Source organism: Orcinus orca, chromosome 3, assembly GCF_937001465.1.
Source record: "Orcinus orca chromosome 3, mOrcOrc1.1, whole genome shotgun sequence".
Lineage (NCBI taxonomy): Eukaryota > Metazoa > Chordata > Mammalia > Artiodactyla > Delphinidae > Orcinus > Orcinus orca.
Genome location: NC_064561.1, coordinates 9,936,665 through 9,951,695, shown reverse-complemented (window position 1 = coordinate 9,951,695; position 15,031 = coordinate 9,936,665). Strand labels below are relative to the sequence as shown.

Genomic DNA, 15,031 nt, shown 5'->3' with positions numbered 1-15,031 from the left:
AAGATCCCACATGCCGCGTGGCAACTGAGCCTGCATGCCACAGCTAGAGAGCCCGTGCTTCAACTACAGAGGCCAGACGCTCTGGAGCCCCCGCACCACAACTAGAGAGAAGCCCGCACGCTGCAACACAGAGCCCACGCAGCTGCAATGAAAGAGCCCACATGCCACAACGGAAGATCCCGCATGCGGCAATTAAGACCCCAGGCAGCCAAATAAATAAATTTTAAAAAAAAATCAAATGTGCCAGGTGGAGACAGGCTCTCCCCACAGGCCACAGAGAATTCTGCAGAGCAAAGCTTTCTCCAAGGGGTGCAGCATACGTCTATCCAATCAGGGGCGCCGGTGGGCCAGGTGAGTGGTGCTACACAGCTTCCCGACTTGGTTTTATCCACTCGCTTTGGCCCACCCCAGGGTCGACTCTTCTGTGCCCTTCACCGTTGCTAGTTCCTTTGCCACAGTCTCTGTAGCGCTGTGATCTGCACTGGTCGTTAGGAGGGACCCAGGAAACCTAGAAATGGTGAGTGTGCTGCCCCTTGGCGTGCGGAGACGGAGAGGAGAGGCTGGTTGGAACCGGCCGTGGCGGGACCCGGGCCTCCCCGCGGTCAACTCCCGAGTCTGCGGACCGAGTCCACCCCTGCGGCGCCGCTCAGACCTCATTCCCTCCGGCTCGCAGCGTGGGGGCGGGGCCGGTAGCGGAGCCTGCGCGCGGCGACTGGGGCCCGGACCCCAGGGCTTCTCTGGGCAGCTCTGTACCCGCAGCCCCGCGTATCCCTCAGATTGTGCGGTGACCACGGGGAGGGTCATCAGGGGACAGTACTGACTAGGTCTCCAGGGGTTCGTGCATGGAAGGATCTGTGGTCTGTGGGTTCCCAGCCTCTCCTTTTTGACACGGGGACCACTTTCCTCCTGTGTTTTCCAACTGTTTGGGAAGCAAGATTTCAAATCCACGATGCTGTCCCCCCAGAGTAGCTGGCAACAAATGCCTAAATTTCCAGATCGCTCCCCGCGTTCCCAAAACACTCTTCACCACACTGACTCACAACAGCATTACCAACTGTCCATTTTCGGGGTTCATCTCAAAGAGGTCCAATATTTTAACTGTATATCCTTTAACACTGAGCCATGGTTGGCTTTTTTTTTTTTTTTTTTTGTCTGTGGGTATTTTACGTGAGAGGAAAGCAGAGAATAACCACCTGGAATTTGTTGTATGAAATCTTTTCTCCAAATTTATTTTCTAGGGACAAACATCCTATGGGAAATCCTTTGATGAGGTTCTTCTTTAGAACTTTCCTGGGCGAACTGTCCTGTAAGAACTACCCCCTCTGAGTTTGTCACCTTGAAAAGATTTATTCACTTATTTAAGTCTCTCTTTCAATAGAGGTGAAATGTATCTAATTTATAGAGCTTGAAAGACAATGTAAGAGATTTTCGAAGAGGCAAGAACGAGGTGAATTTAAGCCAAAAGAAAATATCCCAGATTACATTCCATTTGTTAAGAATTGTGGTTTCACTAAAGTGGGAAGGGGGAGAGTCTTTGCCTCCACTGCCCCACCTTCACCCTCCCCTTAAACCCTCTGCCTTTTGAAAGCAGATCGTTTTCACTGAGATGTTGGACACTACAGGTGTCTGTCCCTGGGCCAGCAGGGACCTCTGAAGCCTTCTTCAGGGCCTGGCTTTTTTTTTTTCATCCTGTAGTTTTTCTAATGGATATTCAGGATTTTTGTAATCTCATAGCTATCCAAGCTCCACTTGTAAATTTTAAGAACTTTAATTGAAAGTTAAATTGAAGTTGCTGTTTGTAGACACTTAACACCCATGAAACCCCAGCCATCATGACAAATCCTTGAGTGTTGTCTTAAGAAAATGATGTTGGTCATCACAGCTTCAGCATCTCTTGTTTTTTGATGCTCATCTCCGCCTGCTGATCTCAGAGTTTCCTGGCTTTGCCTTCCCCCCCTCACCCCTTTGCTGTCCGGTGTAGCGATTTGGTGAGAGAAATTTCTGCCTACTCCTCCACCCCTATCCCCACCCCCTACACTACATATGAGTTTCAAGTTTTATTATTGCAATAAAAGCGCTTTATGCTTTCTTTTCTCAAAAAAGGAAAGGATTATGGTTTCACTTTTTTCTTCCCCTGAGAATGGGTAGTAAGTTTCTGAGGTGCGTACTTTATTTTTGGATGATTTCAATAGGAATTCCAGGACTTAGACTTGAAAATCAGAAGTGTTCAAGTGTGGTTAATTATTTACAAAACAGTGTATTACCATGAAAATGATAATAACTGACATCTTCTTTTACAAATAAATAGATATTTGGAGTTTTCTGGTTGAACTAGTAAAAGTGCCTTATGATTTTCTGCCTTCCTTTCTGCAAAAATACTGGGTTTGAATGATTTTGCTGAATTGTTCAAACACTGGGTTTGTGTCGTTTAAAATGTAAAAGTAGGTCCCAAACAACTCCAGTGGGGTGTAGAGGACTGTGGTCAGCGACCCAAGTTAATGCCTCCTTAAGTCTGCAAAGGGAAGTACTTGAAGGTCCAGTTGGTTCTTCTTGGGGAGCCTACCTCCTACCTGGTCGCACCCACCATGGAAGGAGTGAAACTACAGAGCCCTGGAAATCTGGGAAAGCAAGTGCACATGGGGGCGAGGGGGTTGTAGTTGTGGTTTCCTTAGACCTAGACATTTTTAGACATTATTTTTTTGAGTGTCGCATCCATAATGTCGGTGCATTCAGTGTAATTTGTGCACAGGGTAGTCTGTGGAGGTTGGTGTTCTGTCTCCTTGTCAAAGTGTTTAGGAATTTGGGAGTTCATTTGGGTTGGAACCTGCTGAGAAATCCTCACTTGTGAGAATGGAAGCCTGGGGGAGGAAGGGCTTGCATACCGCCAGGCAAGAGAAGAGTATGTACTGCTGCCAGAGTTTTATTTTTGGGTCCCTACTCTTCTTCACCAGGGACAGACTCACTTCTAGGGTTTCTATCTCAGCCAGGAGTGTCTGGACCACAATTTTAAGAACATGTTTAACTTTCTGAATGTGAGTTTTTGTTTTGAACTGTAGGGAAGTGGTGTGCTTATCTCAGCTGATTCAAATATTTGCTTTCTTTCCTTTGGATTCCTTTATGTATTGAATATTGTGTTCCTGTAATTCTTCTTTTCCTTAGTAGAAAAATAACCCCTCTGCATCCACACAGTTTGCACTACTTTTTACATCTTGTATTACTACAGTACATTTGTTACAATTACTGAACCCATATTCGTGTGTTAAAGTCCACAGTTTACATTACTCTTGACTATTTGTGTTATATGCTCTCTGGGGTTGCAAACGTTTAATGACATATATCCATCATTTCTGTAGTATATAGAGTAGTTTCATTTCCGTCAAATCCCTTAAGCTCCACCTGTTGGTTCATCCGTTCCTCCCTCCAACCCCCAAGTCCTTATCAACCAAAGATCTTTTTACTAGCTTGTAATTTTGTCTTTTTCAGAATGTCTTACATTTGAAATCATACAGTATATAGCCTTGTCAGATTGTCTTCCTTCACTTAGCAATATGCTTTTGTGTTTCCTCCATGTGTTTTCATGGCTTGATACCTCATTTCTTTTTTTTTTAACTGAACAATATTTTATCGTATGGATATGCCACTGATTGTTTATCCATTCGACTCTTGAAGAATATCTTGCTTACCTCTAACTCTTGCAATTATGAATATAAAGTACATACAAACATTCATATGCAGGTTTTTTGTGAATATAAGGTTTCAGCTCATTTAGGTCAATACCAAGGTGTGATTGCTGGATCTTACTATATAAGAGTATAATTAGTTTTGACATAAAATTCCTAAATTCAAACGTAGGCATACCAAATTCTGTTCCCACCAGCAGTGAATGAGAATTACCTGCAGCTTCACGTCTTGGCTGTATCTGGTGTTCTGAGTCTTTTCATTTTAGCCATGTATAAGTGTGTAGGGACATCTCTTTCTCTCTCTTTTTTGGTAATTCTCCAAGAACATATGTTGAGCATGTTTTCATACTGCTTATTTCCCATTTGTGTATTTTCTTTAGTGAGGTGTCTGTTCTGATCTTTAGCCCATTTTTAACTGGGTTGTTGGTATTTTTACTGTTGAGTTTGAGTTCTTTGTATATTTTGGATACCAGTCATTTATCAGATATTTACAAAGATTTTAGCCTTGTCTGTGACCTGTCTTAACACTTTCCCAGGACACAAGTTTTTCATATTAAAGAAGTATAACTTTTTTTTCTTTGTGGACTTTTTGTTTTTTTGGTGTTGTATCTAAAAAGTCATCACTACAGACAAGGTCACCTAGATTTTCTCTTATGTTATATCTAGGATTTTTTACTTTTGCATTTCACATTTAGATCTCTGATCTATTTTGAGTTAATTTTTGTGAAAAGCTTGTGTTTACCTTCCTTTTGTATGTACATATGTGAGTGTGTGTGTGCTTTGTATGTGGCTATCTGTTATTTCCATAACTATTTTTTTAAGTTTTCTTGTGTCCGTTGAATTGCCTTTACTTCTTTGTCAAAGATCAGTTGAATACATTTTTTGTGTGTTTACAGGAAAGCAATTGATATTTATATTCTTCAGCCTTGCTGTACACTTTTATTAATTCCCAGAGTTATGTCTGTTTGTTGTGGATGCTATCAGATGTTTTACATAGAAAATCATGTCATATAGAACAAAGACAGTCTTATTTCTTGCTTACCAGTCTATGTACCTTTTATTTTCTTTTCATGTCTTACTGCATTGGCCAGAGCTTCCAGTACATTGTTGGATAGATGCTTCCTTGCCCTGTTCTTATATTCCCTGTGAAGCATCCAGTTTCTTACCATTAAGTACAATATTAACTACAAGTGTTGTGTAGATTTTTTTTTTAAGAACAGAGAATTCCCTTCTATTATTAGTTTATTATCATAGTGGATGTTAGATTGTATCAAATCTTTTTTCATTTTTTATTTCCCTCTCCTTTCATTTTTGATATTAATAATTTCTGTCTTCCCTCTTTGCCTGGTAATCTTGACTAGATGTTTATCAATTTTATTAAATTAATCTTTCAAAGAACCAGCTTTTGGTTTTGTTAATTTTCTCTATTGCTTTCCCATAATTACACTGATTCCTCTTTTAACTTTAAATGTTTCTTTTCTTCTGCTTACTCCCATTTTAATTTGCTGTTATTTTTATTGCTTCCTCAGTTAGATGCTTACGTTATTGAATATAGATCTTTGGGTTTTTTCTAGTGTAGCCTAGAAACTTCTCATGTAGCCTAGAAACTTGATAGCCTAAACTTCCCTCTTTACATTAGTTATGCTGCATCCCACAGCCTTTAATAAGGTGTATTTTCATTTCCTTTAGTCACAAAATAGTCTCTCTTGAGACTTCTTCTGTGATCCCATGTATTATTAGAATTCTGTTATTGAATTGCCATGTATATTAGGGGTTTCCAGCTATCTTCCTGTCATTTATCTCTAGAATATGTCAATGTGGACTGAGAGCATATTTCATATGGTTTCTTTTCTTTCAGTTTATTAAGGTGTGTTCTGTGTTACAAAATGTAGTCTGTCTTGGTGAACGTTCCATGTGAACTTATAAAGAATGTATATTCTGCTGTTATTGCCTTAAGTATTCCATAGATCACAGTTAAATCTAGTTGTTTTATTGTGCTGATCAGTTTAACTGTCCTGATTTTCTCCTGTTGGAAATTATAATTTATGGTAAGGGGGCATTGAAGTCTTCCATTATAGTAGTGGATTCATCTGTTTCTCCTTGCATTCTATCAGCTCCTTTCTCCTTGCATTCTAATGCCCCTCTGTTGTTATGCATGTACACATGAAGGATTGCTATGCCTTCATGGAGAATGGGCCCCTTTGTCTTTATGTAATGCCCTCTTCATCTGTGAGTTTTCCTTGGTCTGAAATCTGCATTGCCTGAAATTCATACGCCTACACCAGCTTTCCTTCATTAGTGTTGGCGTGGGACATTTTTCTCCATTCCTTTACCTTTCATCTGAGTCTTTATATATTTAAAGTGGGTTGCTTGGGCTTCCCTGGTGGCGCAGTGGTTAAGAATCCCCCTGCCAATAAAGAGGACACGGGTTCAAGCCCTGGTCCAGGAAGATCCCACATGCTGCAGAGCAATTAAGCCCGTGCGCCACAACTACTGAGCCTGCGCTCTAGAGCCTGTGAGCCACAACTACTAAGCCCACATGCCACAATTACTGAAGCCTGCGCACCTAGAGCCCACACACCGCAAGGAAGAGTGGCCCCTGCTCACCACAACTAGAGAAAGCCCGCACACAGCAATGAAGACCCAATGCAGCCAAAAATAAAAAATTAATAAATTAATAAATAAATAAAATTAAGTGGGTTTCTTTTTTTTTAATATTTATTTGGCTGCGCCTGGTCTTAGTTACAGCACATGGGATCTTCATTGCAGCATGCGGGATCTTTAGTTGTGGGATGCGGGGTCTTTAGTTGCAACATGTGAGAGTTTTTAGTTGCAGCATGCCAAATCTTTTAGTTGCAGCATGTGGAACCTTTAGTTGTGGCCTGCAAACTCTTAGTTGCAGCATGTTGGATCTAGTTCCCTGACCAGGGATCGAACCCGGACCCCCTGCATTGTGAGCATGGAGTCTTAGTCACTGGACCACGAGGGAAATCCCTAAAGTGGGTTTCTTATAGGCAACATATAACTGTGATTTTTTATATCTGATATTACTGCATCTGTCTTTCAACTGTATTGAGAGCATTGATGATTAAAGTTGTTGATCAGGTCAGATGAATATTAACCACACCTGTTACTGTTTTCTCTTTCTTGCCCTTGTTTTTGTTTGTTTGTTCATTTAATTTTTATTTATTTTTGGCTGTGTTGGGTCTTCTGCACACGGGCTTTCTCTAGTTGTGGCGAGTAGGGGCTACTCTTCGTTGCGGTGCACAGGCTCCTCATTGCAGTGGCTTCTCTTGTTGTGGAGCACCGGCTTTAGGCATGCAGGCTTCAGTAGTTTTGGCACACAGGCTCAGCAGTTGTGGCCTGCAGGCTCTAGAGCACAGGCTTAGTTGCTCCATGGCATGTGGGATCTTCCTGGACCAGGGCTCAAACCCGTGTCCCCTGCATTGGCAGGTGGATTCTTAACCACTGCGCTACCAGGGAAGTCCCTTGTCCTTGTTTTGTTTCTGTCTTCCACCTTTTTCCTGCCTTCTCTGGCTTTAATTGAGCAATTTGCATGACTTATTTTTTTTATCTGCTCTTAACATATCAATAACACATTTTTTAAAAATATTTTTTGTGGTTGCCTTTGAGTTTGCAGTGTACATTTACAACTAAGCCACATTCTCTGTCAAGTATAGGCATACCTCATTTTACTGTGCTTTGCTTTATTGCACTTTGCAGATATTGCATTTGTAGCAACTGTGGCAGGCAAGCTATTGGCACCATTTTTCTAACAGCATTATCTTTTTCTTTTTCTTTTTTTTTATTTTTGGCTGTGTTGGGTCTTCGTTTCTGTGCGAGGGATTTCTCTAGTTGTGGCAAGCAGGGGCCACTCTTCATCGCAGTGCACAGGCCTCTCACTATCGCGGCCTCTCTTGTTGTGGAGCACAGGCTCCAGACGCACAGGCTCAGTAGTTGTGGCTCATGGGCATAGTTGCTCCGCAGCATGTGGGATCTTCCCAGACCAGGGCTCGAACCTGTGTCCCCTGCATTAGCAGGCAGATTCTCAACCACTGCGCCACCAGGGAAGCCCTAACACCATTATCTTTTAATTAAGGTATGTTCATTTTTTCTAGGCATAATGTTATTGCAACTTAACAGATTACAGTATAGTTTTTCATTTGTTCGTTTGTTTGGCTATACCACGCAGCTTGTGGGATCTTAGTTACCTGACTAGGGATTAAACCTGGGCCCTTGGCAGTGAAAGCACCAAGTCTTAACTACTGGACAACAGGGAATTCCCTACAGTATAGTGTTTATATAACTTTTATATGCACTGGGAAACCAAAAAATTCATGTTAATGGCTTCACTGCAATATTCATTTTACCACGGTGGTCTGGAACCACGCCCAAAATAACTTCAAGGTGTGTCTGTACCATTATACCATTTCACTGGTTGTACAGGTAGCTCATACCACATTGTTCCCAATTCCCCCTCCCCTGTCCCTTGTCATATTGCTGTCATTTATTTCACTTATCTATAAGCTTATTATTACCAAATACATTGTTGCTAATATTATTTTAAAAAAAGTACCATCTGTTACATTAATGACAGTAAATCTCAAAGATACTTTACCATCCTTTATTCCTTTTATAATCCTCCACTGTTGTCATTTACATTTTTTCTGATGAATTTTTGAACATTCATTCAAAGTAGGTGTACTAATGACAAATTCCCTCAATTTTTGTCTCAGAAGGTCCTTATTCTTTTTTTAAAAATATTTATTTAGGGGCTTCCCTGGTGGCGCAGTGGTAGAGAGTCGGCCTGGCGATGCAGGGGACACAGGTTTGTGCCCCGGTCCGGGAAGATCCCACATGCCGCGGAGCGGCTGGGCCCGTGGGCCATGGCCGCTGAGCCGGCGCGTCCGGAGCCTGTGCTCCGCGACGGGAGAGGCCACAGCGGTGAGAGGCCAGCCTACCAAAAAAAAAAAAAAAAAAAAAATTTATTTACTTGTCTGCGTCGGTTCTTAGTTGCAGCACATGGGATCTTCATTGCAGCATACAGGATCTTTAGTTGCGGCATGCAGGATCTTTAGTTGCAGCATACAAACTCTTAGTTGCAGCATGTGGGATCTAGTTCCCTGACCAGGAATTGAACCCAAACCCCCTGCATTGGGAGCATGGAGTCTTAGCCACTGGACCACCAGGGAAGTCCCCCTTATTTCTTCTTTATTTTTGAAGAATGATTTTGCTTGACACAATTCTACGAGAGTGGGCTTCCCTGGTGGTGCACTGGTTAAGAATCCACCTGCCAATGCAGCGGACATGGGCTTGAGCCCTGGTCCAGGAAGATCCCACATGCCATGGAACAACTAAGCCAGTGTGCCACAGCTACTGAGCCTACGCTCTAGAGCCTGCGAGCCACAGCTACTGAGTCTGCGTGCCACAACTACTGAAGCCCATGCACCTAGAGCTGTGCTCCGCAACAAGAGAAGCCACCACAATGAGAAGCCTGCGCACCGCAACGAAGAGTAGCCCCCACTTGCCGGAACTAGAGAAAGCCCGCGCACAGCAATGAAGACCCAACACGGCCAGAAATTAATTAATTTTTAAAAGTTCTAGGAGAGTGTTTTTTTTAATTTCAAAACTTTAAATATTTTGTGCCATTCTGTTCTTGTTTGCACAACGTCTGAAAAGAAGTCTGATTAATTCAAATTTTTGTTTCTCTGAACCTAAGAAGTGTTTTCCCCTCTGGCTTCTTTCAATACATCCTTTTTGTCTTTGATTTTTCACTAGTTTGAATATGATATATAGTCATCCCTTGGTGCCCTTGAGGGATTGGTTCCAGAATCTGCCACGGATACTGAAATCCATGAATGCTCAAGTCCCATAGTTGGCCTTCCGTATTCATGGGATGCACATCCATAAGTATGGAGGGCTGACTGTATATTTATTGAAAAAATATACATATAGGTGGACCCATACAGTTCACACCCATGTTGTTCAAGGGTCTACTGTACTTGGGTGTGCACTTCTGATGTTTTCATATTTAGTGTTTCTGTATCTACAGTTTGCAGTCCGTCATTAATTTTAGGAAATTTTGGTGGTGTTGTTTTTTTCTGGGTTAATTAATTAATTAATTTTTTGGCTGCGTTTGGTCTTTGTTGCTGAGTTCGAGCTTTCTCTAGTTGCGGGGAGTGGGGGCTACTCTTCGTTGCAGTGCGTGGACTTCTCATTGCGGTGGCTTCTCTTGTGGAGCACGGGCTCTAGGCCCCTGGGCTTCAGTAGTTATGGCACGCAGGCTCAGTAGTTGTGGTTTGCGGGCTCTAGAGCACGGGCTCAGTAGTTGTGGCACACTGGCTTAGTTGTTCCATTGCATGTGGGATCTTCCTGGACCAGGGCTCAAACCTATGTCCCCTGCACTGGCAGGCAGTTTCTTAACCACTGCACCAACAGGGAAGTCCAAAATTTTGGTGTTTATTAATTCACTTATTTTTTCTGTTTCTTTCCATTTTTTCCTTCAGGTATTAGCATTATGTGTATTTTAAGCATTCTGTTCAAGAACATTATCCTGGGGTTCATGGATGTTGTATTCTGTCTTTTTTGGGTTTTTTTTTTTTGTCTTTGTATTAGATTCTGGCCTAGTAAATAAATAGACTTTTTTGTCAGTATAGGCTTTATTAGGAACAATATTTGGGGCACATTTCAAAATTCCATCTTCCTTTTCTCTTTCCAAATTTTGGAGACACTGACTTGCCCTTTGACCTCAATGCACACATGGATCTAAGAAGGGTTGTTCATTTCAAGGTCTTTCATTTTCTTCTAGTGAGACCGAGAATGACATATTCTAAGTTCCCTAAATTCCAGACTGGAAGTTAGCAGGACACCATCAACATTGGCTGGTTGGGAATAGCTTCTTCCTGAAATTGGAGGATGGAGATTTTATATTCTTTTGGAGGAAAGCACTGCTGACATTTTTACATATTTTATAATCGTGGGCTAATTTACAATCAAGCCATTGTGGACTTCAGTGAACTTGCAATCTACAGCTCTTAACCTGTTCCTCAAGTGCAACAAGGACCAGGGTGCACCATTCAGGATTGACTGGAAAGAGACCTTTTGGTACATCATCTCATTAGCTGTTCTAAAAAATGCCTGGAAGCAGCCCCGAGGCACATGAGTTTAGGGATTCTTTCGTTCTAAGTTGTCATGCCTCTTCCTCATGTCTGAGCTCTAAGTTTCAAATAATGTTTTAACCTATCAAATCAGGGGAAAAAGTGAAGAATTGTGTCTGTGACAAATATTACACAAGTTAAAAGCAACACTTCCCCACAGGAATATTTACATTCAGGCAGCTGCTTCTGATTACTTCTAATGGCCTGGATGACTTTAGGACAGTGTGACCAGCTGGGTTTTTTTACAAGTTTGATTTCTACAGGCCTCCTGGACTCGCATGTTGGGTCATGGGACTAGAAGAAAAAGCTTCCAGTTCTTCACTGTGTTTTTATTTATTGAAACCTCATGCAGATTTGACCCTTTGCCTAATGGAGTGCTGTGAATGGTGGGGTGGTAAGGAAGAAGATGAAAGAATCTTTCTCACAAGGAATTAGTGGTCTTAAAGTGATAATATTTGTTTCATTCCTATAGCATTTCCCAACCATTTCCCAACATGCTGCGCACCATGCTGTTAGAGAGAAATGAGATGTTAGAGAGAAAAAATGTGATCACAGTAAAAATGTGTAAATAATTTGCATGTGCTCATCGTGCCATTAAACTCTAAAAAGGAGTGGGACTTCCCTATTGGCCCAGTGGTTAGGACCCTGTGCTTCCACTGCAGGGGGCCCGGGTTTGATCCCTCGTCGGGGAACCAAGATCCTGCACGCTGCACAGCATGGCGGGAAAAAAAACCCCAAAAAACTTACGAAGGAGTAAGTGTGGACAGAGAGTAAGATTTTGATGATCATAGTTAGATAAAAGTCATAGATAAATGTTTGGAGAAGACAGACTCACACATAACCCTCCTATAGATGGAGTATAGATGTCTAGTGCTGTCAGTGTCATGCATCTGACTGTACATTTATTTGGGATATTTTTAGGACTCAGTAGCTTTTGAGGATGTGGCTGTGAACTTCACCCTGAAAGAGTGGGCTTTACTGGATCCTTCACAGAAGAAACTACAGAGATGTGATGCTGGAAATCTTCTGGAACCTGGCCTCAATAGGTAAGGACGACAACATTTTCCTTCACTTTGTCAGTTTGAGAATGAGTTTTCTTGCCCACCGACGTTGTTCCAAGATGTGGAACGTGGAAAAGGAAGAATGTTGGTAAGTAAACTAGACATGGTCACAGCTCTAGGCATGGACCTAGACTCTAATAGTTTTTCTGTAACTTCTAATACTTTGGAATTATTTTTCTGGGTCTACATTTTAGGGAAAACATGGGAAGATCATGTCATTGAAGATCAGTACAAAAACCAGGAGAGAAAACTAAGCTGAGTTGCACTCACATTGAGAAGCAGTATCTCATGTGAGCATCCTAGTATGTTATGATATTTTTTAAAAAAGTAAACACAGAAACTAACACACGATTGTAAAGCAATTATACTCCAATAAAGATGTTAAATAAATAAATAAATAAATAAATAGAAGCAAACAACAAATAATCCCTGCTTTAAATGTATTTATTAGAAATTTTTCAAAAACAAAAAGAAAGAAAAAATTTCCCCAAAATACTGTCTGAAATGTGACATAGTCATTCAGTGTTTGCAAAATATTTCTCTTGGAAACAGTATTAGTAAACCCTACCTATGAATGTTACCATTTAAATAGTCTCAAGGGTGAAGTTCTCTTGCAGAGCATTCAGTATATTCAATTTCAAACAATTCAGGCGAGGGAGAAACTCTACACTATCCCTATAAATCATAATAAATATAATAAGTATAAAATCATTAATAAAGAAATAATTAACAGTGTGCTTCTCATTATTTACAGAAGTCATATGGTTGAGGCACTCTGTGAAAATAAAGAGGGTAGTCCATGTGGAGAAAACTTCAGCCTTATTCCAAATCTCAGTCTGAACAAGAAAACTACTGGAGTAAAACCACATGAATGCGGTGCATGTGAAAAAATCTTTACATGTCATTCATCCCTTAATAGACATATGAGATGTCACACTGAACACAAACCATATGAGTATCAGAAATATGGAGAGAAGACGTATAAATGTAAGGCATGTGGGAAAGCCTTTAGTTATCTGTAGTGTTTTAAAAAACATGAAAAATCACAATGGAGAGAAAATGTATAAATGTAAAGACTGTGGGAAAGCTTTTATTATGTGTCTCAAAACCCTTCGAAGACACGTGATAACGCATACTGGAGATGCTCCTTATAAATGTAAGGAATGTTGGAAAGCCCTCAGTTGTTCCAGTTACACTTTTTTTTTTTTTTTTTTTTTGTGCGGTATGCGGGTCCCTCACTGCTGTGGCCTCTTCCGCTGCGGAGCACAGGCTCTGGACGCACAGGCTCAGCGGCCATGGCTCACAGGCCCAGCCACTCCGCAGCACGTGGGATCCTCCCGGGCCGGGGCACGAACCCGTGTCCCCTGCATCGGCAGGCGGACTCTCAACCACTGCGCCACCAGGGAAGCCCTCCAGTTACACTTTGAGTGCATGAAAGAACTCACACTGAAAAGAAACCCTATCATTGTAAACACTCTGGAAGAGCCTATAGATATCAAACACATGACAGAACTGGCACAGTAGAGCAGTTCTATGAATGTAAGCAATGTAGTAAGGCTTATATTTCCCTTTGAGGTTTAAAAATACATGAAAGAAATCACACTGGAGAGAAACCCTACAAATGTAACGAATGTGGTAAAGCTTTCAATTCTCATCTAGGTTTCAAAATACATGAAAGAAATCACAGTGGCGAGAAATCATATGAATGTAAAAAACATACCAAAGCATTCAGCTGCCCCAGTTCTCTTCAAAGACATGGAAGAATTCATACTGGAGAGAAACCCTATCAATGTAAGGCATGTGGGAAAGCCTACAGATACCAGAGTTCCTTACATACACACAAGAGGACTCACAAAGGAGAGAAACCCTATGAATGTAAGCAGTGTGGGAAAGCCTTTCTCTTTCTAGCTTCTGAGCACACATGATCATTCACAGTGGAGATGGACCTTATAAATGTAAGGAATGTGAGAAAACATTCTTTTCTCCCAGTTCATTTCAAATACAAGAAAGGAGACACACTGGAGAGAAACCCTATGAATGTAAAATATGTGGTAAAGGCTTCAGTTGTTCCAGTTATGTGCAAGTAAATGAAAGAATTCATACTGGAGAGAAACCCTTTATTTTATTTATTTATTTTTTAAAACATTTTTATTCTTTTCTTTTTGACTGCATTGGGTCTTTGTTACTGCACGTGGGCTTTCTCTAGTTGTGGCGAGCGGGGGCTACTCTTCATTGCAGTGCACAGGTTTCTCACTGCAGTGGCTTCTCTTGTTGCAGAGCATGGGCTCTAGGTGTGTGGGCTTCAGTAGTTGTGGCTCGTGGGCTCTAGAGTGCAGGTTCAGTAGCTGTGTCACACGGGCTTAGTTGCTCCGCAGCAGGTGGGATCTTCCTGGACCAAGGCTCAAACCCGTGTCCCCTGCATTGGCAGGTGGATTCTTAACCACTGTGCCACCAGGGAAGTCCTGAAAGAAACCCTTTAAATGTGATAAATGTGGGAAAGCCTTCATTTATCACACAAACTTTCAAAGACATATGAGACTTCACACTGGAGAGAAACCAGATGTGAAGAATGTGGGAAAGACTAGTGGTCCCAGTTCATCCCAAAGGCATGAAAGGAGTCACTGGATACTCTTGAATGTAAACAACATGGGAAAGACTTCATTTGACCCCATCCCTACATATTAAAACTCTCGTGGAAAAGAAAAAAAAAATGTGGGTAACATTAGAAAACTTGCTAGAAATTAATCTATGTATAAAGCATAAGAAAAATTTCAATATGAAAGAATTATAAAAATTTAAATATGTTTGCTAAGCCTCTTTCTTAAAGGACATCATTGGACTGTGGATTTTTACCAATTATTGTTTTTATTATTTTATTTTTATTTTTATTGAAGTATAGTTGCTGTACAATATTATATGTTACAGGCATACAATATAGTTATTCACAATTCTTATACTTCATTTGTAGTTATTATAAAATATTGACTGTATTCCTTGTTTGTACCATATATCCTTGTAGCTTATTTTATACCTGCCTACCAATTACTTTTAGAAACGGTGATTGAAGTGAGGTAATTCTGTGAGTTGCCTTTCAATAGTAATACATAAGATTAATAGGTAGTTCTTTTTTGTT

The 15,031-nt window shown here is 41.1% G+C and overlaps 1 protein-coding gene across 1 annotated transcript; it reads left to right on the top strand.

Moving 5' to 3' along the window:
• Window positions 1-514: 514 nt before the first annotated feature.
• Window positions 515-14,583, top strand: LOC101276959 (zinc finger protein 627). Its single transcript, XM_049707345.1, is given in 9 exon segments — window positions 515-784; window positions 11,759-11,835; window positions 11,837-11,883; window positions 12,093-12,146; window positions 12,649-12,940; window positions 12,942-13,087; window positions 13,474-13,809; window positions 13,812-14,006; window positions 14,366-14,583. Coding segments are annotated over 9 exon segments (1,635 nt in total).
• The last annotated feature ends 448 nt before the right edge of the window (window positions 14,584-15,031 follow it).